Source organism: Salvelinus fontinalis, chromosome 28 (assembly GCF_029448725.1).
Source record: "Salvelinus fontinalis isolate EN_2023a chromosome 28, ASM2944872v1, whole genome shotgun sequence".
NCBI classification, from domain to species: domain Eukaryota; kingdom Metazoa; phylum Chordata; class Actinopteri; order Salmoniformes; family Salmonidae; genus Salvelinus; species Salvelinus fontinalis.
Window position 1 is genome coordinate 29,831,635 of NC_074692.1, and position 24,869 is coordinate 29,856,503.

At 41.2% G+C, this 24,869-nt stretch overlaps 1 protein-coding gene across 3 annotated transcripts; it reads right to left on the bottom strand.

The window, feature by feature from the left end:
* Positions 1–200: 200 nt before the first annotated feature.
* Positions 201–23,786, bottom strand: hdr (hematopoietic death receptor). 3 transcript variants are annotated; one of them, XM_055887459.1, is made up of 10 exons: positions 23,583–23,786; positions 5,599–5,761; positions 5,157–5,285; positions 4,897–5,008; positions 4,627–4,736; positions 4,358–4,444; positions 4,000–4,040; positions 3,694–3,792; positions 2,135–2,168; positions 201–2,010 (listed from the first exon to the last, which is right to left on the bottom strand). In XM_055887459.1, the coding sequence occupies exons 1-10, from the start codon at positions 23,622–23,624 to the stop codon at positions 1,712–1,714; spliced, it is 1,116 nt and encodes a 371-aa protein (XP_055743434.1). In that variant the 5' UTR covers positions 23,625–23,786; the 3' UTR covers positions 201–1,711. The 3 variants fall into 3 exon arrangements, with proteins under 3 accessions (XP_055743434.1, XP_055743432.1, XP_055743433.1); XM_055887457.1 differs by having other exon boundaries at positions 3,526–3,792; XM_055887458.1 differs by having other exon boundaries at positions 3,526–3,792; positions 4,645–4,736; positions 23,583–23,785.
* Positions 23,787–24,869: the final 1,083 nt, after the last annotated feature.

Sequence of the window (24,869 nt, forward strand, 5' to 3'; positions counted from 1 at the left end):
ATCTACTATTATTCTGACAATTTATTGATTCAGAATGACCTTTTGGAATAACACACAATTATGACATCACGGAACATGTCAACAGTACAACCCATGATGTTTTCTCTTTGATGTCAAAAAGCATACTCTTGAATGATATCCACGTGAAACATTTTAGTACATTTGGTGCTAGTTAGACATATTTAGAAAAAGGCATATCATTTTAATAGAACAATATTTATTTCAAAACTGATGCATTACCATCAAAATGTTATCTAAAAAAAGACCATATTAGTTGTAAAGAACAGCGACATACAATAATAAATATTGACATACATCATGTGTGAAATGTTATATTAAAAATGACACTGGCAAGGCTGGATTCAACTCAAGGAAATATTCTGTAAACTGTAACAGAGGAGAAGAAAATACTTGAATGTTAGTGAAACTGTCCTGAAGGGCAATCTGTGAAGACAAGAACATTGCTAACAATGTAGAGAAGATTGTCTTTTGCAATCATTAGACTAACCTAACTCATTCCAGCAAATTAAAAAAAAGGCCATGCTAAATACTACATCACTAAATACAGTGTTCAGTACTACAGGCTGGGAATAGCAGCTCATCATTAGACAGCAGAAGACTAGATTATTTCCATAGATAGCGCCACCTAGTGGAAACTACCTGCTCTGAACTCATGACCTGATCAACATTGCCCATTTACAAATACCAAATTGTCAATGCCATTTTAAACACTTGGTTACACTGAAACATCCTTCAAATAAATCAAAATCTTGAAAAAAAAGAACATACATTTTTTGCTTAAGGAGCAACTGGAACTTTGGCATTATCAGTGTTAAGACAGAACTTTGTAGCAATATCGTGGACAGTGACAGCTTTTCATTTCCTGATGAAGTCAAATTGAGATTGAAAAGTATCGTTTTTACACAAGGTTCATCATCAATACAAATAAACAACCAAGAAATTATGGCTCTACAATACCAAAATATATTTTTTAAATCTCATAATTACCTATATTTTTTGATCATGTGTAAATATGTGTTTTACATTCATTGCCGATTCTTCAAGAGACACCACTGGGAGTACTTCCCAAATGCCACCCTATTTCCTATATAGTGCATTGATTTTGAACAGAGCCCTGGTCACAAGTAATAGGGTTCCTACTGGGAAGCAGCCCTGGTGTTTAAAATACAGTCAGGCCAGTCCATGCCTTGATCAGTGCATTCCATAATGGCTCGATCACTATGCACTACGTCAGCGTAGACAACATCCGGTGTATTCTATCCCGTTCCCCTACAGCAGTGTTTCCCAGCTCCAGTCCTCCAGTAACCCCAAAAGCACAACTTTTTGCTGTAGTCCATTACAAACTCAACTGATTCAACTCATTGAGGGCTTGATGATTAATTGACAAGTTGAATCAGGTGTGCTAGTCCAGGGCTAAAACAGAAATGTGTGCCGTTAGGGGTACTGAAGTTGTGAAACACTACTCTAAACATCCACCACCAGCTCTAGTCACTAGCCAGTGCATAGCCTACCAGTTCACTGTGTGAAACTGTACAAAGGAAATGACTTAACAGCAAGCCAATAGGCCTGTCACAGCAAGTACCTGGGATCATTTAACGACACACATACGGCTCAGTTCTGATTCATACTGTACATCTCATCCAAGTACTTTTTGTATTTTCCCCATAACGCCGTAGAAGCAGGCATACATTCACTTTTCATTTTCTGCATATTCATAATAACCATTTTTAATGGCTTTAGAAATAATATTTTCTGCTGATAACCTTTGGCCCAAATAATTTAATGCTTTGATTAGGTCATTCATGTCAGCTTCCATGCCCACCTTCTCCAACCATACTTTCAACAGTTCATAGACTCGATCTTCAGGATGAAGGTGCACAGTGCTTTTTATAGCGTTGTCAGAGAGTCCGATGTGCCTGAAGAATCTGTTATGGTAGTGAACATCCAGCTCTTCAAAAAGTTCAAAACTTTTCTTCAAGGACTCATCACCTGAAAACAAAAAGGCGTCAAGACCATGACATCAAAGCCCACCATTCAATAGTGTATTATTATCTTAGGATAAATATTATGTTAACTAGTCTAAAACCATAAAATATAGAGGGTATACTCTCACCATTCAAAGGAACCAGTTTGATGAGGTCATTTTCCTAAATAAATACAAATAAACATGGTCAGTTATGAATCCTAAAACATAAGTCTGGCTCCTTAATTAGGCCTGTGCACTAGCTCTGAAGTTAACTCTTGGAGGGTCATGCCGGAGGGTAGGGGAAGGACCTCTACAACAGCTCTGGGCTTCTTGTCTCTGCCCTTAGTCCCTTCCTTGACCCTGCATGTGCATCTATAAATCACATTTACAATGCCTTCAGAAAGTATTCAGGCCCCTTGACTTTTTCCTAATTTGGTTGTGTTACAGCCTGAATTGAAAATGGATTAAAACTTAGTTTTTTTTGTCACTGGCCAAAAGAAAATACCCTATAATGTCAAAGTGGAAGTATGTTTAAAAACATGTTTTGTGCAAATTAATTAAAAAAGAAAAGCTGAAATGTCTTGAGTCAAGAAGCATTCAACCCCTTTGCAAGCCTAAATAAGTTTAGAAATAAAAATGTGCTCAACTCACATAAGTTGCATGGACTTACTCCATGTGCAATAAAACTATTTAACATGATTTTTGAAGGACTTATACCTTATCTCTATACCCCACACATACAATTATCTGTAAGATCCCTCTGTTGAGCAGTGCATTTCAAACAGATTCAACCACAAAGACTAGGGAGGTTTTCCAATGCTTCACAAAGGGCACCTATTGCTAGCTTGAAGTATTCTGAAAATAATAATGTGCAAATATTGCAAAATCCAGGTGTGAAATATCTAAAGAGACTTACCCAGAAGGACTTACAGCTGTAATCGGACTCAGGGGTGTCTCATGTAAATTAGATATTTCTGCATTTCATTTTTAATAAATTAGCAAACATTTCTAAAAACATGTTTACACTTTGTTATTATGGGGTATTGTGTGTAGATGGGTGAGAGGAAAAATTGATTTAATCCATTTAGAATTCAGGCTGTAACACAATAAAATGTGGAATAAGTCAAAGAGTCTGAATACTTTCTGAAGGCACTGTTTGTGCTTGGGCTTGGCCATTAGCAATAGTTCGGCAAATCTTCAAAAACATGTCTAAAAATGCACACTAGAAAAGACTGGTGACCGACCTAGTAAGTCTTCGTCAAGATGGTGCAACGGGAGTAGCACTACTTCAAAATGGGACATTGTGGCTAAGCGTCCATTTGACCGTAAGATTAATTATTAATTGTGTGTACTAACGCTATCATACATCAGACAACTGTGGCTTTCAACAAACAGTAAGTTAATGGAGCAGAGAATAGAAAGTAAGACCAAATCCAGAATAGGATGAGTACTAAATTAACTATAAGGATGGAGTTAGAAAAGAGCTTGGGGGGAGACAGGGAAGTTAGCCTGAGCATGACCAGAGCAGCTGCTCTCACCCCAGCCGCAGTGCCAGGCTGCCTCTTGGCCGAAGGGCTGGGAAGAGGGGAGGATCTGGGGAGGGGGGCTGAGGGTAGTGCAGACAGACTGGACTGGGAGGAGTTGGTGGTGTTGGGGAGGCTGTCGCCCAGTCCATTGTCCTCATCCTCTGAGGCTTTGTCACCCACCGCCTGGGTCTGCTCCAGCAAGGGATAGAGCTGTGTGTCATCCAGCACAGCATTCTGGTTGTTCTGCCTCTCCTCAATTGACCTGTTATTTTGATCATCCTGCAAAATATGAAAAATTATGTTGTCTAATGAGGAACATTTTTTGCTGTTCAATGGTGCTGTTTGCCATGTTCTCACAAAATGTGTGTAATTTTATCAGCTCATCTCTCAGTAATTTTATCAGAACTAATCAAATTTGATATGCAGTGCTGATTGAGTGACACTTTGAATGTGAAAATAACATTTGAATGAGACTGACTGACTCACCACCACAACTTTTAGCGTCGCACTGGGATTATTCTGGGTGTCTGGAACAGAGGAAATGTGACTCAGACACGGCACTTTACATCCAGGTACAATATTGACTGTTCTGTTGACAGCCTTAAGACGCAGTGAGCTTCAAAGCTTTGAGGCTATGTGCCGTCTGGATGGCACCCTATTCTCTTTATAGTGCACTACTTTTGACCAGGGCATATAGGGCTCTGGCCAAAAGTAGTGCACTATATATGGAATAGGGTGGTATTTGGAACACAACCTGAGCTATGGAATAGGGTGCTATTTGGAACACAACCTGAGCCTTCACTATTGAAAGCAAAGGTATTTATTTTATATAAAATGACCTTACCTGTCCTTTTAAAGGGCTTTCGCCTCATCCAATAGACACCGGCAAGTGCAGCAGTGATACCCAGTACTGCCACCACAATCAGAAATACTGTTTCAATAGAGAGAAAATTGTCACAACCACATCCCTCTGCTGTTTTCCAAATTAGCAGTTTGCTGTTTAATTGCCCCTTTATATTCTGAAATAGTAAATTATCAAATACATGCAACATTAATAACATTTACAAAAATAACGACACAACAGAGCATGCAGCAAGGTGATGTATGCTGTACCTGGGCCTGGAGTTTTACCTGAGATGGTGCTGGATGTGGGCAGTCTGGTCTCACAGACCGTGTTGAACGTAGTGGTGCAGTTCTTCACACTCACCTCATTGTCTTTACATCTGGGAGAAGAGGAGGGTTTCAACAAAAATAGATTTAAAAAATAAAAAGATATGGAATGTGTAAGGTGAACATTCTTCATTTTGTAATGTTTAATGATAATCTAATGGAAGTTAGTTTGTCAAGTATCAGTGAGTATGCTCAAATATTCTATGGACCTACCTTGAGCACTTTTTGCACACCTCGCAGGCTTGGTCAGGTGCACAGAAATACCCTGGTTTACATTGGCACTCTGTGTTCTGAGTGATGGTGCATGTCTTTGTGGTCACCTGATCTGTGACAGCAACACAGAGTTTGGCATGTTGAAGACACAAAAAGAGCAGGGCCTGCATTCATAAAGCATCACAGAGTAGAACTGCTGATGGCGGCTCCGCTTTGTCATTCATTTTAATGGCATAACTTCATCTTCAAACAGAATTTACCTGAGCGACACTTAGTGCACTTTAAGCACTGTCGCAGTCCGTTGTCATGCTCAGTGTATGTGTCGAGATCACAGTCCTCACATGTTCCTTTCTCCAAGGCACCCGTGCAGTACGCTTTGACATATTTACCTGAGGCCATAGAGAAACAACAGTTGTCTACCTGTACATAAAGCAGAAACTTGACGGTCAGCTGAATATTCATTACTGTAGCCATATAACCGGAGTCATTACATGGTCAAACTTGCTTCAGTAGTTCCCATGATGGATTTCAGCTTGTGACAGACTGGCTACGTCCCAAATAGCACCCTATTCCCTATATAGTACACTACTTTTGACCAAGGCCCATAGGGCTCTGGTCACAGGTAGTGCACTATATAAGGAATAGCATAGGGTACCATTTCGGATGCATACACTGTGGATCTCAAATCTTCATTTGTCTCACCAGCTGGGCAATTCAAACAGCAGATGTTGTCATGTGGGTACTCCAGGTTTTCCCTGCATGAGATGTCCCGCTGTTTCCTATTCCTGATGCTGCCTCCTGTCTGTGTCATCTCAAGGCCAGATTGAGCTGCCGCCATGGTGTTGAGGGCCCAGATGAGGACAACCTTAGATAAAGATGAACAACTTGTATTAAAAACATACTGTCATCCAGTTGTCGCCTTGCTTCCTTTAGACACCCATAGCATCCAAGCAAAGTGTAATCAAAGTGGGTTAGCAAATCTGCATTGTAGAGCTGGTTGTTTATCATCTCACAATATGGCATTATCAAATCTAACTTGTTTTTGTCATATGCACAGGAAACAGTGTAGTCTACACAGTACAATGACATTATTGACTTTACAATAAAACCAGGAATACCTCTAGGTTCCATATTAATGACTAACCAGGGAAGGGCAAAATCACAATCCCAGAATATTTTGGAGATAAGCCAAAGCTTGTTAGCAAAGCAATTTCTTAGCTTTTGTACATACAGAGCTCCTTGTTCAAATGACATCATAGTTTTCAACACTTAGGTTTAATAACAGGACCAATATAATTTCATTCCTGACCACACCACTGACTCTAGCAAAACAAATACAAAGTTCAGCTACTGCGGAACAGGGGAAGCAATAAATGGGAATTTCCATCAACGGCCATATTGGAGATGGCTCATAAATCTCTCACTTAAATATTGAGACATGGTTGACTACTAATATGCCATTTAATGTGATGTGTAGAGACATCAGCAAGATGGCAGTCATTGAGAACATGGTTATTTTAGGCTGCATTTCAAAGCACCCCAATCCTGATCTCTTGCTATTAATTGGGCAAAAGATCAGAATTGGGGTGCCTCTAAACGCAGCCTCATACACAGTGAACATGGAAGATATGTTAAACCCTGTCTGTCTTATCCCGGTCACTGGAAGATATGTTAAACCCTGTCTGTCTTATCCCAGTCACTTCAACTATACGTGAAGCAAGCCTAATGATTAGTCATTTCTGTAGTTACACAAACATGATTTTGAAACTGTTCCAATGGGTTCAAATTAATCTCCAAGCAGACACATGTGCTGAATTAATAAGATCACTGAAAAATAATGTTGCCAGTGTAAATATGAGGTAGAAATGTTCTATAGCCTAGGTCTTTATATGGTTGAACTAGGCCTGTGTGTGCGCTGTATTTCTCAGCGAAAGACAAATAAGGACGGTGTTTTGCAATTTCCCCACTAATCCCTTTGGAACTGCCGCTGAGTCACAAGATACATGTGTACACCCAATTTAGCAACCAGTATTCACCTGTAAATTACAGTGAAGTATGTCCAAACCTATGGCCTTCCTACAAACCTGCTGAACAAATTAAAACCCAAGCACATTCCAGACAAGACGCTACATGACAGCTAGACTGCATTATAAACTGGGTGATTCGAGTCCTGAATCCTGATTGGCTGACAGCCGTGGTATATCAGACCGTATACCATGGAAATGACAAAACATGTAGTTACTTCTCTAATTATGTTGGTAACCAGTTTATAATAGCAATAAGGCACCTAAGCGGTTTGTGATGTATGGTCAATATACCACAGCTAAGGGCTATATCCAGGCACTCAGCTTTGCGTCGTACATAAGAACAGCCCTTAGCCGTGGTATATCAGCCATATACAGTTGAAGTCGGAAGTTTACATACACTTAGGTTGGAGTCATTAAAACTTGTTTTTCAACCAAACCATACATTTTGTTAACAAACTATAGTTTTGGCAAGTTGATTAGGACATCTACTTTGTGCCTGACAATACTTTTTTCCAACAATTGTTTAAAGACAGATTATTTCACTTAAATCACAATTCCAGTGGGTCATGAGTTTACATACACTAAGTTGACTGTGCCTTTAAACAGCTTGGAAAATTCCAGAAAAGTATGTCATGGATTTAGAAGCTTCTGATAGGCTAATTGACATCATTTGAGTCAAATGTAATTGAAGGTGGACCTGTGGATGTATTTCAAGGCCTCCCTTCAAACGCAGTGCCTCTTTGCTGGACATCATGAGAAAATCAAAAGAAATCAGCCAATACATTTTTTTTAGACCTCCACAAGTCTGGTTCTTCCTTGGGAGCAATTTCCAAATGCCTGAAGGTACCACGTTCATCTGTACAAACAATAGTATGCAAGTATAAACACCATGGGACCACGTAGCCGTCATACCGCTCAGGAAGGAGACGCGTTCTGTCTCCTAGAGATGAACGTACTTTGGTGCGAAAAGTGCAAATCAATTCCAGAACAACAGCAAAGGACCTTGTGAAGATGCTAGGGGAAACAGGTACACACGTATCTATAGCCATAGTAAAACAAGTCCTAGTTTGCAACTGCACATGGGGACAAAGATCGTACTTTTTGGAGAAATGTCCTCTGTTCTGATGAAACAAAAATAGAACTGTTTGGCCATAATGATCATCGTTATGTTTAGAGGAAAAAGGGGTAGGCTTGCAAGCCGAAAAACACCATCCCAACCATGAAGCATGGGGGTGGCAGCATCATGTTGTGGGGGTGCTTTGCTGCAGGAGGGACTGGTGCACTTCACAAAATAAATGGCATCATGAGGAAAGAAAATTATGTGGATATATTGAAGCAACATCTCAAGACATCAGTCAGGAAGTTAAAGCTTGGTCGCATGGGTCTTCCAAATGGACAATGACCCCAAACATATTTCCAAATTTGTGACAAAATGGCTTAAGGACAACAAAGGCAAGGTATTGGAGTGGCCATCACAAAGCCCTTACCTCAAACCTATAGAAAATGTGTGGGCAGAACTGAAAAAGCGTGTGCGAGCAAGGAGGTCTGATAACCTGACTCAGTTACACCAGCTCTGTCAGGAGCCAAAATTCACCCAACTTATTGCTGGAAGCTTGTGGAAGGCTAGCCGAAACGTTTGACCCAAGTTAACCTATCTTGGGTAAGGGGCAGTATTTTCACGTCCAGATGAAAAGCGCGCCCAAAGTAAACTGCCTGTTACTTAGGCCCAGAAGCTAGGACATGCATATAATTGGTAGATTTGGATAGAAAACACGGTAGTTTATAAAACAGTTTACATTATGTCTGTGAGTATAAGAGAACTGATATGGCAGGCAAAACCCAGAGGACAAAGCACCCCCCCCCCCCCCCAACAAAAAAAAAAATTCGGCCTACCACTGTTTAATGGCTTACACTTTTATTAGGCAAAATCCTCCCAGATTGCAGTTCCAAGGGCTTCCACTATATGTCAACAGTCTTTAGAAAGATATTCATGCTGGTTTTTGGAAAAATGAGACAGAAATTGTAGTTTTTCTAGGTGGCTCCCATTTTGGCTGTAGTGTTTTCAAGCGTGTGGAAGACAGCGCGTTCTTTGGTATTTTTCTTCGGTAAAGACAATAACGATTCTCTGTCTTAAATTTATAGTTTATTTACGTATTAGGGTACCTAAGGTTTGATTATAAACGTTGTTTGACTTGTTTGGAAAAGTTTATTAGTAACGTTTGGTATGCATTTTGATGGAGGGAAACTGGGTGGATTATTGACTGAAGTGCGCCAGCTAAAATGAGTTTTTATTGATATAAAAAAGGACATTATCGAACAAAATGACCATTTGTGATGTATCTGGGACCTTTTGGAGTGCCAACAGAAGAAGATCAAAGGCATTTACTTGAATCGCTATTTCTGACTTTTGTGGTGCACCTGCCTGGTTGAAATATGTTTTTCATGCTTTTGTATGCGGGGCGCTGTCCTCAGATAATCGCCTTTTTGAAATCTGACACAGCGGCTGGATTAACTTTTTAGGGATAGGGGGCAGCATTTTCACTTTGGATGAATCGGTGCCCAAATTGTGGCCTCCTACTCTGTCCCAGATGATAATATGCATATTATTATTACTATTGGATAGAAAACACTCTGAAGTTTCTAAAACGGTTTGAATTATGTCTGTGAGTATAACAGAACTCATATGGAAGGCAAACTTCCAAACAGGAAGTGAGAATAATGAAAAGGGTCGATGTGAAAGTAATCGCCTATTCAATTCCCTGTAAGTTATGGATCTGTTTGCACTTCATACGCCTTCCACTAGATGATGTCAACAGTCAGTAGAACGTAGAATGAAGCCTCTAGTGTGATGTGGGGCCGGATGGGAGCTATTTGAGTCACTGGTCTGGCAGATTGCCAGTTCCTGGTCACGCACGCTACTCATGGAATGTGCCATTAGTTATACAGACATGAAGAAATGCTCCGGTTGGGACGTTATTGGATATATATGATAACATCCTGAAGATTGATTCTCTTCTAAGTTTGACCAGTTTACTCGACTTGTAATATAACTTTTTGAAGTTTTCGTCTGACGTTTGCCTTCACTTGCGCCAGTGTTTGGACACGTGTACTACACATGCTAGCTAAAGTTGCTAATTTAACATAAGTAATGGACATTATCGAACAAAAAAACGATTTATTGTGGAAATATGATTCCTGGCATTGCATTCTGATTGCACTAGGAACAAGTGTATCTTTAATTATATGTAAAACATGTATCTTTCATCAAAGTTTATGATGAGTATATCTGTTATTTGACGTGGCTCTCTGTAATTACTCCGGATATTTTGGAGGCAGTTCTGAACATGGCGCCAATGTAAACCGAGATTTGTGGATATAAATCTTCACATTATCGAACAAAACATAAATGTATTGTGTAACATGATGTCATATGAGTGTCATCTGATGAAGATGTTCAAAGCTTAGTGATTCATTTTATCTCCATTTCTGGTTTTTGTGAAAGCTATCTTTGGCTGGGAAAAATGGCTGTGTGTTTTTTGGATTTGGTGGTGATCTAACATAAATATATGTTGTGTTTTCGCTGTAAAACATGTTTATTTTTTTTATTTTTTTATTTTTTAAAATCGGACACGATGGGTAGATTAACAAGATGTTTATCTTTCATTTGCTGTATTGGACTTGAATTTCGCACGCTGCCTTTTCAGCGGAATGTTGGGGGGGGGGGGGGGGATAGCGGAACGTGTGTCCTAGAAAGGTTAACAAGAAGTTAAGCTTTATTTTGATGCATTACCCTTGTGATTTTATGAAGGTTAAATATTTATAATTCTGTAGTTTGAATTTCACCGGAAGTTGGCCAGGTGGGACGCTACCTTCCCACCTGCTCATAAGTTACATGTATTTGGCTAAGGTGTATGTAAACTTCCGACTTCAACTGTATATGAATGTCAGCATGTATTCTTTCTGTAGATAATAGCATCCTGTCGGGCTGTATCACCGCCTGGTACAGCAACTGCACCGCCCGCAACCACAGGGGTCTCCAGAGGGTGCTGCGTCTGCCACGGCCTGTTCACCCCGCTATCATCCAGAAGGCGAGGACAGTACAGGTGCATGAAAGCTTGGACCAAGATACTGAAAAACAGCTTCTATCTCAAGGCTATCTGACTGTTAAATAGCCATCACTAGCCGGCTTCCACCCGGTTACGCAACCCTGCAGCTGCCCTATATACATAGACTTGGATTCTGGCCACTTTAATAATGGAACACTAGTCACTTTAATAATGTTTACATATTGCTTTACTCATCTCATATGTATATACTGTATTCTATTGTATTTTAGTCAATGCCACGGACATTGGTCGATCTAATATTTACAATTTCTTATTCCATTCTTTCACTTTTAGATGTGTGTATTGTTGTGAATTGTTAGATACTACTGCCCTTTTGGAGTTAGGAACACAAGCATTTCACTACACCAGCAAAAACATATTCTAAATATGTGCATGTGACCATTAAACTTTGATTTGATGATTCTGCCAGTGTCTTTGTGCAAAGTTGAGGGTCGCTAGACTTCAATGTTCATAGCATTGACGTCAGACGGAAGAACAGAGGACACATGATTATTGTATCGTGTGAAACTTTCAGACATTCTGATATTGTGGGATTGTCTCTGGTGTTTACAGAACATTGGTGCTGTGAGATTAGGATATCAGGGCCTGCTTAGACAAAACAATTGTAGCAGTAGAACAAAGGATTACAATGAGAAGAAAATTAGCTGTTATTGGCAGAGAGGTTTGGAACGGTCTTTTTTATTGGTTTATTAACTAAATTTACTGCCTGGTGATGTTACCATGGAAGGCCAAAACTCCATCCCACCAAAACAGGCTGAAAATTCAGGCAGTCTTTTCAAACAGCTCTTAAACTAAAAAGGGCATTATCATAAATGTTCACAATATTATTCCAACCTCATACAGTACGGCTGGGCAATATGGACAAAATATCATATCACAATATTTTTGATGGTATGATGGTATTTGACGATATTTTATGTTTGTGGATAATAAAAGTTCTAAATATGCTTTATGAGTAGTTCATGACCATAGGGTGGCAACACAAATGATAAGTGATTTCAATGGGGCTTTTTCCATTTATACTGTTCAATCCAACTCCAAACAAAGATAATTTTCAGCATTATCATCAATTTCTGCACTTTTATTAGAAATGTCCACACTGTGCCACGCAGCATGATATGGGCAACAACAAAAAAATCAAAGCCCATTTAATTGGTGAACTGTTGGAATCACAAAATATAATGATTATTCTAATTCTATAGTTGGAATATAGTGGGCAGCACCTTGAATATATTGTTGTTTGACATGACAACGAATGAATAAGCCAGGGAGGAATTATTGACAGGGTTGGTCAGTGTTTCCAGGAGACCGTAATTAGATGTTACCCTTTCCATGACAGACTGACCAGGTGAATCCTTGTGAAAGCTATGATCCCTTATTGATGTCACTTTTTGAATCCACTTAAAACCAGTGTAGATGAAGGGGAGGACACAGGTTGAAGAAGGATTTCTAAGGCTTGAGACATGGATTGTGTATGTGTGCCATTCAGAGGGTGAATGGGCAAGACAAAATATGTAAGTGCCTTTGAACAGGGTAGTAGGTGCCAGGCGCACCAGTTTGAGTATGTAAAGAACTGCAACGCTGCTGGATTTTTCAAACTCAAGTGACCCGTGTGTATCTGGAATGGTCCACCACCCATGTCCCTGTGAATTGAGGCTGTTCTGAGGGCAAATGGGGGGGGGGGGGGGGGCAGGTGGGGCAACTCAGTATTAGGAATTTGTGACTCATGTTTGGTATACTCCGTGTATATAAAACACAGGAAATCACGTTTTTGACTGCACTGGGCCTTTAACTTCTCTATGGTAGGGGGCAGCATTCTGAATTTTGGATGAAAAGCATGCCCAAATTAAACTGCCTGCTTCTCGGGCCCAGAATATATGATATGCATATAACTGGTAGATTTGGATAGAAAACACTCTAAAGTTTCCAAAACTGTTAAAATAGTGTCTGAGTATAACAGAACTGACTTGGCAGGCGAAAACCTGAGAAAAATGCATTCAGGAAGTAGGATTGTTTGGGGTTTTGTAGTTTTCTATTCAATGCCATTACAGTATCCATTGACTTAGGACTCAAATTGCAGTTCCTATGCCTTCCACTAGATGTCAACAGTCTTTAGAAATTGTTTCAGGCTTGTATTCTGAAAAATTAGGACGTAAGAGCAGTCAATGAGTGGACCCTAAAGTGTCACATAGCTTTTTCATGCGCACGACCGAGAGAGTGCCTTTCTTGTTTACCTTTTATATTGACGATGTTATTGTCCGGTTGAAATATTATTGATTATTTAGGCTAAAAACAACCTGAGGATTGAATATAATCATCGTTTGACATGTTTCTATGAACTTTACGGATACAATTTGATTTGTCTGCCTGTTTTGACTGCGTTTGAGCCTGTGTATTCCTGAAGAAAACGCGCAAACAAAACTGAGGTTTTTGGATATAAAGAGACTTTATCAAACAAAAGGAACATTTGAGTAAATTAATGTCTGCTGAGTGCAACCATATGAAGATCATCAAAGGTAAGGGATTAATTGTATCTCTTTCTGACTTGTGTAAATCTTTTACTTGGCTGGTTACTGTTTGTAATGATTTGTCTGCTGGGCTATGTTCTCAAATAATCGTAAGGTATGCTTTCGCCGTAAAGCATTTTTTAGATCTGACACAGTGGTTGGATTCACAAGAAGTTAATCTTTAAACCTATGTAAAATATGTTTTGTTTTCTGAATTTTCATAATGAGTATTTCTGTATTTGAATTTGGCACCCAGCAGTTCCACTGGCTGTTGAAGAGGTAGGACGCTAACGTCTCACGTACCCAAGAGAGGTTAAGGCATAAGGTTTATTTATTTTAAATGTACACTGCTCAAAAAAATAAAGGAAACACTTAAACAACACAATGTAACTCCAAGTCAATCACACTTCTGTGAAATCAAACTGTCCACTTAGGAAGCAACACTGATTGACAATAAATTTCACATGCTGTTGTGCAAATGGAATAGACAAAAGGTGGAAATTATAGGCAATTAGTAAGACACCCCCAAAAAGGAATGGTTCTGCAGGTGGTGACCACAGACCACTTCTCAGTTCCTATGCTTCCTGGCTGATGTTTTGGTCACTTTTGAATGCTGGCGGTGCTCTCACTCTAGTGGTAGCATGAGACGGAGTCTACAACCCACACAAGTGGCTCAGGTAGTGCAGCTCATCCAGGATGGCACATCAATGCGAGCTGTGGCAAGAAAGTTTGCTGTGTCTGTCAGCGTAGTGTCCAGAGCATGGAGGCGCTACCAGGAGACAGGCCAGTACATCAGGAGACGTGGAGGGGGCCGTAGGAGGGCAACAACCCAGCAGCAGGACCGCTACCTCCGCCTTTGTGCAAGGAGGTGCACTGCCAGCACCCTGCAAAATGACCTCCAGCAGGCCACAAATGTGCATGTGTCTGCTCAAACGGTCAGAAACAGACTCCATGAGGGTGGTATGAGGGCCCAACGTCCACAGGTGGGGGTTGTGCTTACAGCCCAACACCGTGCAGGACGTTTGGCATTTGCCAGAGAACACCAAGATTGGCAAATTCGCCACTGGCGCCCTGTGCTCTTCACAGATGAAAGCAGGTTCACACTGAGCACATGTGACAGACGTGACAGAGTCTGGAGACGCCGTGGAGAACGTTCTGCTGCCTGCAACATCCTCCAGCATGACCGGTTTGGCGGTGGGTCAGTCATGGTGTGGGGTGGCATTTCTTTGTGGGGCCGCACAGCCCTCCATGTGCTCGCCAGAGGTAGCCTGACTGCCATTAGGTACCGAGATGAGATCCTCAGACCCCTTGTGAGACCATATGCTGACACATGCACATTTCTGGCCTGCTGGAGGTCATTTTGCAGGGCTCTGGCAGTGCACCTCCTTGCACAAAGGCGGAGGTAGCGGTCCTGCTGCTGGGTTGTTGCCCTCCTACGGCCTCCTCCACGTCTTCTGATGTACTGGCCTGTCTCCTGGTAGCGCCTCCATGCTCTGGACACTACGCTGACAGACACAGCAAACTTTCTTGCCACAGCTCGCATTGATGTGCCATCCTGGATGAGCTGCACTACCTGAGCCACTTGTGTGGGTTGTAGACTACCACAAGAGTGAAAGCACCGCCAGCATTCAAAAGTAACCAAACATCAGCCAGGAAGCATAGGAACTGAGTAGTGGTCTGTGGTCACCACCTGCAGAACCACTCCTTTATTGGGGGCGTCTTGCTAATTGTCTATAATTTCCACCTTTTGTCTATTCCATTTGCACAACAGCATGTGAAATTTATTGTCAATCAGTGTTGCTTCCTAAGTGGACAGTTTGATTTCACAGAAGTGTGATTGACTTGGAGTTACATTGTGTTGTTTAAGTGTTCCCTTTATTTTTTTGAGCAGTGTATGTAGTTCCATCCTTGTTATGCAGGCCCACTTCTACATTCATGTTATGTATTATCTAACGTTCGATCTGTTTGGATCCGAGGAAGAGGAAAGGGGATACCTACTCAGTTGCACAACTGAATGCATTCAAATGAAATACAGCTACTTTTTCATCTTGCCGTAGCTTCTGCTTTAGCTGCTAATGGGGATCCTAATAAAATACAAAAACTATATAGGCCTACTTTTGAGAAGGCATTGAGGCTAATAAGCATAAGTAATCTTGAGTACAACCTCAACTGATTTGAATCCTTCATAAATGAGTAAATAGGATCAGTGACAAACAATGTCATATATTGGAAACATTCTCTACCATGAAAGCTTAATAACTTGACCCACATTTGTGATAACACATGTGGTAGTGTCAGAGATATACAACCACCTAGAGCACAATATAACAACTTATGCAAACATCTTGAACTTCAAACACATTTGCTTGAGTAGTAGCCCAGAGGCTGTATACAGTACATTCGGGAAGTATTCAGACCCCTTACCGTTTTCCACATTTTGTTACGTTACAGCCTGATTCTAAAATGTATGAAATTGTCACCCCCCCCCCCTTCAATCTACACAATACCCCATAATGACATAGCAACAACAGGTTTGTAGAAATGTTGGCAAAATTAAACCCTGGAAATATCACATTTAAATAAGTATCCAGACCCTTTATTCAGTACTTTGTTGGGGCACCTTTGGCAGCAATTACAGTCTCAAGTCTTCTTGGGTATGACGCTACAAGCTTGGCACACCTGTATTTGGGGAATTTCTCCCATTTTCAAGTCTCTCCAGAGATGTTCCATCGTGTTCAAATCCAGGCTCTTGGTGGACCACTCAAGGATATTCAGAGACTTGTCCCAAAACCACTCCTGCGTTGTCTTGGCTGTGTGGTTAGGGTTGTTGTCTTGTTGGAAAGTGAACCGTTGCACTGGTTGACGCCAATCAAGTTGTAGAAACATCTCAAGGATGATCAATGGAAACAGGATGCACCTATGCTCAATTTCAAGTCCCATATCAAAGGATCTCAATATTTATGTAAATAAGATATCTGTCTTTTATTTTTAATAAATTTGGCAAACATTTCTAAAAACCTGTTTTCACTTTGTCATTATGGGGTATTGTGTGTAGATTGATGAGAAAAAGGGTAAAGATGAACGGAGCAAAGTGAAGAGAATTTTGATCACAACCTGCTCCAGAGCGGACAAGGACCCTAAGCACAGAGCCAAGACAACGACCCTAAGCACAGAGCCAAGACAACGACCCTAAGCACAGAGCCAAGACAACGACCCTAAGCACAGAGCCAAGACAACGACCCTAAGCACAGAGCCAAGACAACGACCCTAAGCACAGAGCCAAGACAACAACCCTAAGCACAGAGCCAAGACAACGACCCTAAGCTCACAGCCAAGACAACGACCCTAAGCTCACAGCCAAGACAACGACCCTAACCACGCAGCCAAGACAACAAAGGAGTGGCTTCGAGACAAGTCTCTCAATGTCCTTGAGTGGCCCAGCCAGAGCCCGGACTTGAACCCAATCTAACATCTCTGAAGAGACCTGAAAATAGCTGTGCAGCGACGCTCCCAATCCAACCTGACAAAGCTTGAGAGGATTTGCAGAGAAGAATGGGGAACTCCCCAAATACAGGTGTGACAAGCTTGTAGCATCATACCCAAGAAGACTTAAGGCTGTAATCGCTACCAAAGGTGCCCCAACAAAGTACTGAATAAAGGGTCTGAATACTTATGTAAATGTGATATTTCCATAAAAAAATGTGTAATCAATTAGCAAAAACTGTCTAAATACCATGTTTTGCTTTGTCATTATGGGGTATTGTGTGTATGTTGAGGGAAAAAAACGATCTGAACAATTTTAGAAAAAGTGTTAACAAAATGTGGAAAAAGTCAAGGGGTCTGAATACTTTCCAAATGCACTGAACATCAAACTTCTCAGAGTGTGAGTGCTGATCTAGAAACAGTTTTCCCTTTTAAGATCTTTTATTTTATTTATTTTTTATTTCACCTTTATTTAACCAGGTAGGCAAATTGAGAACACGTTCTCATTTACAATTGCGACCTGGCCAAGATAAAGCAAAGCAGTTCGACACATACAACAACACATAGTTACACATGGAGTAAAACAAACATACAGTCAATAATACAGTGAAAATAAGTCTATATACAATATGAGCAAGTGAGGTGAGATAAGGGAGGTGAAGGCAAACAAAATATATATATAAATAAATAAATAAATATATAAAAAGGCCATGGTGGCGAAGTAAATACAATATAGCAAGTAAAAAAAATAACACTGGAATGGTTGGTTTGCAGTGGAAGAAGGTGCAAAGTAGAGATAGAAATAATGGGGTGCAAAGGAGCAAAATAAATAAATACAGTAGGTAAAGAGGTAGTTGTTTGGGCTAAATTATAGATGGGCTATGTACAGGTGCAGTAATCTATGAGCTGCTCTGACAGCTGGTGCTTAAAGCTAGTGAGGGAGATAAGTGTTTCCAGTTTCAGAGATTTTTGTAGTTCGTTCCAGTCATTGGCAGCAGAGAACTGTAAGGAGAGGCGGCCAAAGGAAGAATTGGTTTTGGGGGTGACCAGAGAGATATACCTGCTGGAGCGCGTGCTACGGGTGGGCGTTGCTATGGTGACCAGCGAGCTGAGATAAGGGGGGACTTTACCTAGCAGGGTCTTGTAGATGACCTGGAGCCAGTGGGTTTGGCGACGAGTGTGAAGCGAGGGCCAGCCAACGAGAGCGTACAGGTCGCAGTGGTGGGTAGTATATGGGGCTTTGGTGACAAAACGGATGGCACTGTGATAGACTGCATCCAATTTATTGAGTAGGGTTTTGGAGGCTATTTTGTAAATGACATCACCGAAGTCGAGGATTGGTAGGATGGTCAGTTTTACAAGGGTATGTTTGGCAGCATGAGTGAAGGATGCTTTGTTGCGGAATAGGAAGCCGATTCTAGATTTAACTTTGGATTGGAGATGCTTGATGTGAGTCTGGAAGGAGAGTTTACAGTCTAACCAGACACCTAGGTATTTGTAGTTGTCCACATATTCTAAGTCAGAGCCGTCCAGAGTAGTGATGCTGTACAGGCGGGCAGGTGCAGGCAGCGATCGGTTGAAGAGCATGCATTTAGTTTTACTTGTATTTAAGAGCAATTGGAGGCCACGGAAGGAGAGTTGTATGGCATTGAAGCTCGCCTGGAGGGTTGTTAACACAGTGTCAAGAGAAGGGCCAGAAGTATACAGAATAGTGTCGTCTGCGTAGAGGTGGATCAGAGACTCACCAGCAGCAAGAGCGACATCATTGATGTATACAGAGAAGAGAGTCGGTCCAAGAATTGAACCCTGTGGCACCCCCATAGAGACTGCCAGAGGTCCGGACAACAGACCCTCCGATTTGACACACTGAACTCGATCAGAGAAGTAGTTGGTGAACCAGGCGAGGCAATCATTAGAGAAACCAAGGCTGTCGAGTCTGCCGATGAGGATGTGGTGATTGACAGAGTCAAAAGCCTTGGCCAGGTCAATGAATATGGCTGCACAGTACTGTTTCCTATCGATAGCGGTTAAGATATCGTTTATGACCTTGAGCGTGGCTGAGGTGCACCCATGACCAGCTTTGAAACCAGATTGCATAGCGGAGAAGGTATGGTGGGATTCGAGATGGTCGGTAATCTGTTTGTTGACTTGGCTTTCGAAGACCTTAGAAAGGCAGGGTAGGATAGATATAGGTCTGTAGCAGTTTGGGTCTAGAGTGTCTCCCCCTTTGAAGAGGGGGATAACCGCAGCTGCTTTCCAATCTTTGGGAATCTCAGACGACACGAAAGAGAGGTTGAAAAGGCTGGTAATAGGGGTGGCAACAATTTCAGCAGATAGTTTTAGAAAGAAAGGGTCCAGATTATCTAGCCCGGCTGATTTGTAAGGGTCCAGATTTTGCAGCTCTTTCAGAACATCAGCTGACTGTATTTGGGAGAAAGAGAAATGGGGAAGGCTTGGGCAAGTAGCAGAGGGGAGGGCAGTGCTGTTGACCGGGGTAGGGGTAGCCAGGTGGAAAGCATGGCCAGCCGTAGAAAAATGCTTATTGAAATTCTCAATTATAATGGATTTGTCGGTGGTGACAGTATTTCCTATCTTCAGTGCAGTTGGAAGCTGGGAGGAGGTGTTCTTATTCTCCATGGACTTTACAGTGTCCCAGAACTTTATGGAGTTTGTGTTGCAGGAAGCAAATTTCTGCTTGAAAAAGCTAGCCTTGGCTTTTCTAACTGCCTGTGTATACTGGTTTCTAGCTTCCCTGAAAAGTTGCATATCACGGGGGCTGTTCGATGCTAATGCAGAACGCCATAGGATGTTTTTCTGTTGGTTAAGGGCAGTCAGGTCAGGAGAGAACCAAGGGCTATATCTGTTCCTGGTTCTAAATTTCTTGAATGGGGCATGCTTATTCAAGATGGTGAGGAAGGCATTTAAAAAAAATATCCAGGCATCCTCTACTGACGGGATGAGATCAATATCCTTCCAGGATACCTCGGCCAGGTCGATTAGAAAGGCCTGCTCGCTGAAGTGTTTCAGGGAGCGTTTGACAGTGATGAGTGGAGGTCGTTTGACCGCTGACCCATTACGGATACAGGCAATGAGGCAGTGATCGCTGAGATCTTGGTTGAAAACAGCAGAGGTGTATTTGGAGGGCAAGTTGGTTAGGATGATGTCTATGAGGGTACCCGTGTTTACGGAATTGGGGTGATACCTGGTAGGTTCATTGATAATTTGTGTGAGATTGAGGGCATCAAGCTTAGATTGTAGGATGGCTGGGGTGTTAAGCATGTTCCAATTTAGGTCGCCTAGCAGCACAAGCTCTGAAGATAGATGGGGGGCAATCAGTTCACATATGGTGTCCAGAGGACAGCGGGGGCAGAGGGTGGTCTATAGCAGGCGGCAACAGTGAGAGACTTGTTTTTAGAGAGGTGGATTTTTAAAAGTAGGAGTTCAAATTGTTTCGGAACAGACCTGGATAGTAAAACAGAACTCTGCAGGCAATCCTTGCAGTAGATTGCAACACCGCCCCCTTTGGCCATTCTATCTTGTCTGAAAATCTTGTAGTTAGGAATGAAAATGTCAGAATTTTTGGTGGTCTTCCTAAGCCAGGATTCAGACACGGCTAAAACATCTGGGTTGGCAGAGTGTGCTAAAGCAGTGAACAAAACAAACTTAGGGAGGAGGCTTCTAATGTTAACATGCATGAAACCAAGGCTATTACGGTTACAGAAGTCATCAAAAGAGAGCGCCTGGGGAATAGGAGTGGAGCTAGGTACTGCAGGGCCTGGATTCACCTCTACATCACCAGAGGAACAGAGGAGGAGTAGGATAAGGGTACGGCTAAAAGCTATGAGAATTGGTCGTTTGGAACGTCTAGAACAGAGAGTAAAAGGAAGTTTCTGGGGGCGATAAAATAGCTTCAAGGAATAATGTACAGACAAACGTATGGTAGGATGTGAATACAGTGGAGGTAAACCTAGGTAATGGGTGATGATGAGAGAGATATAGTCTCTAGAAACATCATTGAAACCAGGTGATGTCATCGCATATGTGGGTGGTGGAACTGAGAGGTTGGATATATAGTGAGCAGGGCTAGAGGCTCTACAGTGAAATAAGCCAATAAACACTAACCAGAACAGCAATGGACAAGGCATATTTACATTAAGGAGAGGCATGCTTAATCGAGTGATCATAAGGGTCCAGTGAGTAGAGGTTGGTTGGGGGCACGGCGATCCAGACAGCTGGCCGGGTAGCTGGCTATCGGTAGCAAGATAACATAGGATGGAGGTCTGTTTTTATTTTATTTTTTATTTTATTTTTTTTGTCACCTCGTTCGTTTCCGTCGGTAGATTAGTGGGGTTCCGTGTGGTAGAGGGGATCGATCCAATTGGCAAAATAGATATAGTGACCCAGGAAAAAAAAAAAAAAAATGAATAATGAATAAGATTGCATGGATAGGGGGAGTTCACCACTCCTACTCTGAGAAGCTTGATAACTAGTCTCCCTAGGCCGATGGGAAGTCTGGGATTTCCGAGACTTGATGATAGCTGTGGCCCCAGAGCTGGACCTGTGCTACTTTAGTAGGTAATCAGATTCATCACTTTTCACAAGTAGATCATAATGGTTAGTTATTTTACACAGAACACAAGATGACATGTTTTCCCCATAGTAGATATTCTACGACCTTGTTCCCTGTAAAAAGATATCCTTTAATTTCAACTCTAATCAAATGGCATGTTGTTGCCATTTTACAACAGGTGCACACCTGGGAAATAAGATATAGGCATAGACTACCATATGAAGCAGCCACCTCATTGTAGATTTTATATATATATATATATAACATTTAAGCATGAGGTACACAAACTGCACAACTTCAAGTGCATATCAGATTAAAAAACATGTATGAGTATGTACAGCAGTGTTCTAGAATATTGGACCGTCAGCATTTATACTTTTCTAATTCCAGGAGATGCGTTCAGAAATCTGCATTTTCAAAATGCATTTTATGCGTTTTATATTGCTAGCAATGAAATAAAACTATGCATGGTCATCATGTTTATCATAGAAAAAGTGTAGCCAGCTACATTTCCTAATGTTTTGCTTTAAGTTAATCTTGCATTTTACCTGTGAAAAGTAGGCTACACTGAGAAAAGTACTGGAGAAAAAAGTATACTTAACAAAAATCTAAACACAACATGCAACAATTTCCAAGATTTTACCAAGTTACAGTTCATTTAAGGAAATCAGTCAATTGAAATACATATATTAGGCCCTAATCTATGGCTTTTACATGACTGGGCAGGGGTGCAGCATGGGTGGGCTTTGGAAGGCATATGTCCACCCAGAGGAGCCAGGCCAAGCCAATCCGAAAGAGTTTTTCACCAAAAATGGCTTTATTACAGACAGAAATACTCCTCAGACGATCCCACAGGTGAAGAAGCCAAATGTACAGGTCCTAGGCTGGAGTGGTTACACGCGCTTGAGGCCAGTTGAACGCACTGCCAAATTCTCTAAAATAACATTATGGTACAGAAATTAACATTCAATTCTCTGGCAACAGCTCTGGTGGACATTCCCACTGGATGGATTATGCTCACTAACAGGGATGTAAACAAAATTCTGCTAAAAAATGTAAGAGAAATAAGCTTTTTGTGCATATGAAACATTTCTGAGGTCTGTTATTTCAGCTCATGAAACCAACACTTTACATGTGGATTTTATATTTTTGTTCAGAGTAACTGCACATCAGTCTGAGCACATCAGTCTGAGCGCTGTCTGCTAATAGAATGCCTGTTTATGTATCCTCATCCAAGTGGAGAAGTGCAACTGAAGCACATCATTTGTCTGATGCCAAGCAGAAATTAAAAAAGATTTTTAGATATGCATTTACAAAACGCAGCAAGACATTTGTTATATATACATATCTCTGCGTGGGAATCGCAATTTCTCCAACTGTCAAGACACTTAAATGAATAGCGGAAATGTCGGCCACCTGGATACCCGTTGGTTGGGAGTTGTGGATTCTGGCTGTACGTTCCCCGTGTATGGTGGTCACAGAGCCGCGACTATGATTTACTCGACATGTCACAATGGGACGCCGAACTAAATATGCGGCTCGGAGACCAAAATTCCCAACCAACGCGTCCTCTATTCATTTGAATGTGTTGACAGTTGGAGAAATTGCTTGAGCTGCGCTGAGAATTAAACTCTGCTGTGCATAAGTGTACACGTTTGGTACTATGATAGGCCCTTTAGTCAAGCAGTAGGCTACACCGGCTTCAACCGGCGACACACAAAAATGTCACACCTTTATGAGGCCTTTCCATTGGCATGTTTACGCGACATTCTTTCTGGCCGAACACATGGCGCATCGATTCTGAAGATTTTTTTTATTTTAGAATATATTTGGATCAAAATTAGGCCAACATCGATCATTTCATTGGCGTGTGAATGGCATTGCTACGTGCAGTGTGTGAACAATGTTCCCAGTCAATTTGATCCCACCGACCGATACAAGTTTCGCGTGAAGGGAAATAAAATAAACTTACCATCAAATGTATATAGCTCATACTTAAAGGTGGCGTAGACATCCCCGTTGAGAGAACCACTATCCGACTATACTCAACGGTGGTGTACACATCCCAGTTGAGAGAACCAGCATCCGATATTCTACTTTTTTTCTCGCGGAACAAAACTTTAGCCAACTCTCCTCGTGAGAGAACGTTCCAGATGACGATTGCGCAGTCTCCGTCACGCCCTTTTAGTCAATAGATTATCTAGGTAAATCCCAATTTAACCTTGTCCTCTATCCTAGACACTTTTTTTTTGTCTGTAGATATCTAAAATGAAGTGCAAATAGGCCTAGATGCCTAATACTTGTCCCATTATTATTATTATTATTATTATTATTATCATCCACAGAATTAAAGGATGCTTTTTGGAATAACTTGATACATGTTTAATTACAGTATAAATGCAAATAGAAAACACAATATGGATTGAGTTATTGAATATGTCATATTCCATATATCATACACGGGAGTTAAAGAGTATATATATACCATTAAAAATGCGGTTTTAGTTGGGGAAAACCCACTTTGTAAAACATCTAGGATTACAAGGCACACAACATTATCAATGTGGAAAACGCTCTTTCTGTGGGTGTCAGTTTGACATTATCTATGCAACAGTTGTCTGCTCCGTTGAGATACAGTATCTCTAGTCTCTCACGCAGACACGGCCATATAGTCACAGGAAGGGGATGGTTAAACGGACTCATTTGCTCAGAAAGAGAGGAATTTCATACTCACAAGAGTGCTGGGACACATGAACTAGTACACCTAACAGTGAACTGTGAAACTACACTAACCTGTTCAACCTCGTCTACTGATATAATTATGTGTGGATGGTTTAGATCAAATTTAAGTATATTTTTGACCTATTTATTTCAAATATCAAATTCAATATTAATATTTACAATGAAAGTTAAAAATAATAATACAGGATGGACAGGTGCATCAAACGTTCTGCCGCAGTTGTCATACAGTAGCCTATACTGTCTGAATCCAACACAGCCACATATTGTACAGAGCATTTTTAGTTTTGCTGATATTTTTACCTGTTACCTTAGCAACTTGCTCATGGGGTCATTTAACGCAATAACCTGAAACTGATCAGACAGCGGGTCATAAACCATTTCTTGATGAGCATTAATAGATCATACTGTATTCTACAACAGTATATCCATAGTCTATTCCTTTAGAAATGGGCAATCCTTAGAGCAAGAAAGCCATTGTTCATATACAGTGCATTCGAAAGTATTCAGACCCCTTTAC

Bases quoted from the DNA above. Each gene is read 5' to 3' on its own strand.
- hdr (XM_055887457.1), bottom strand. From the start codon at position 23,624: ATGTCTACGCCACCTTTAAGTATGAGCTATATACATTTGATG. The intron at 5,762-23,582 runs GTAAGTTTATTT...TCTTTATCTAAG, and splicing joins TGAGCTATATACATTTGATG to GTTGTCCTCATCTGGGCCCT. The intron at 5,009-5,156 runs GTAAATTCTGTT...TTGCTGTCACAG, and splicing joins GTGCACTAAGTGTCGCTCAG to ATCAGGTGACCACAAAGACA.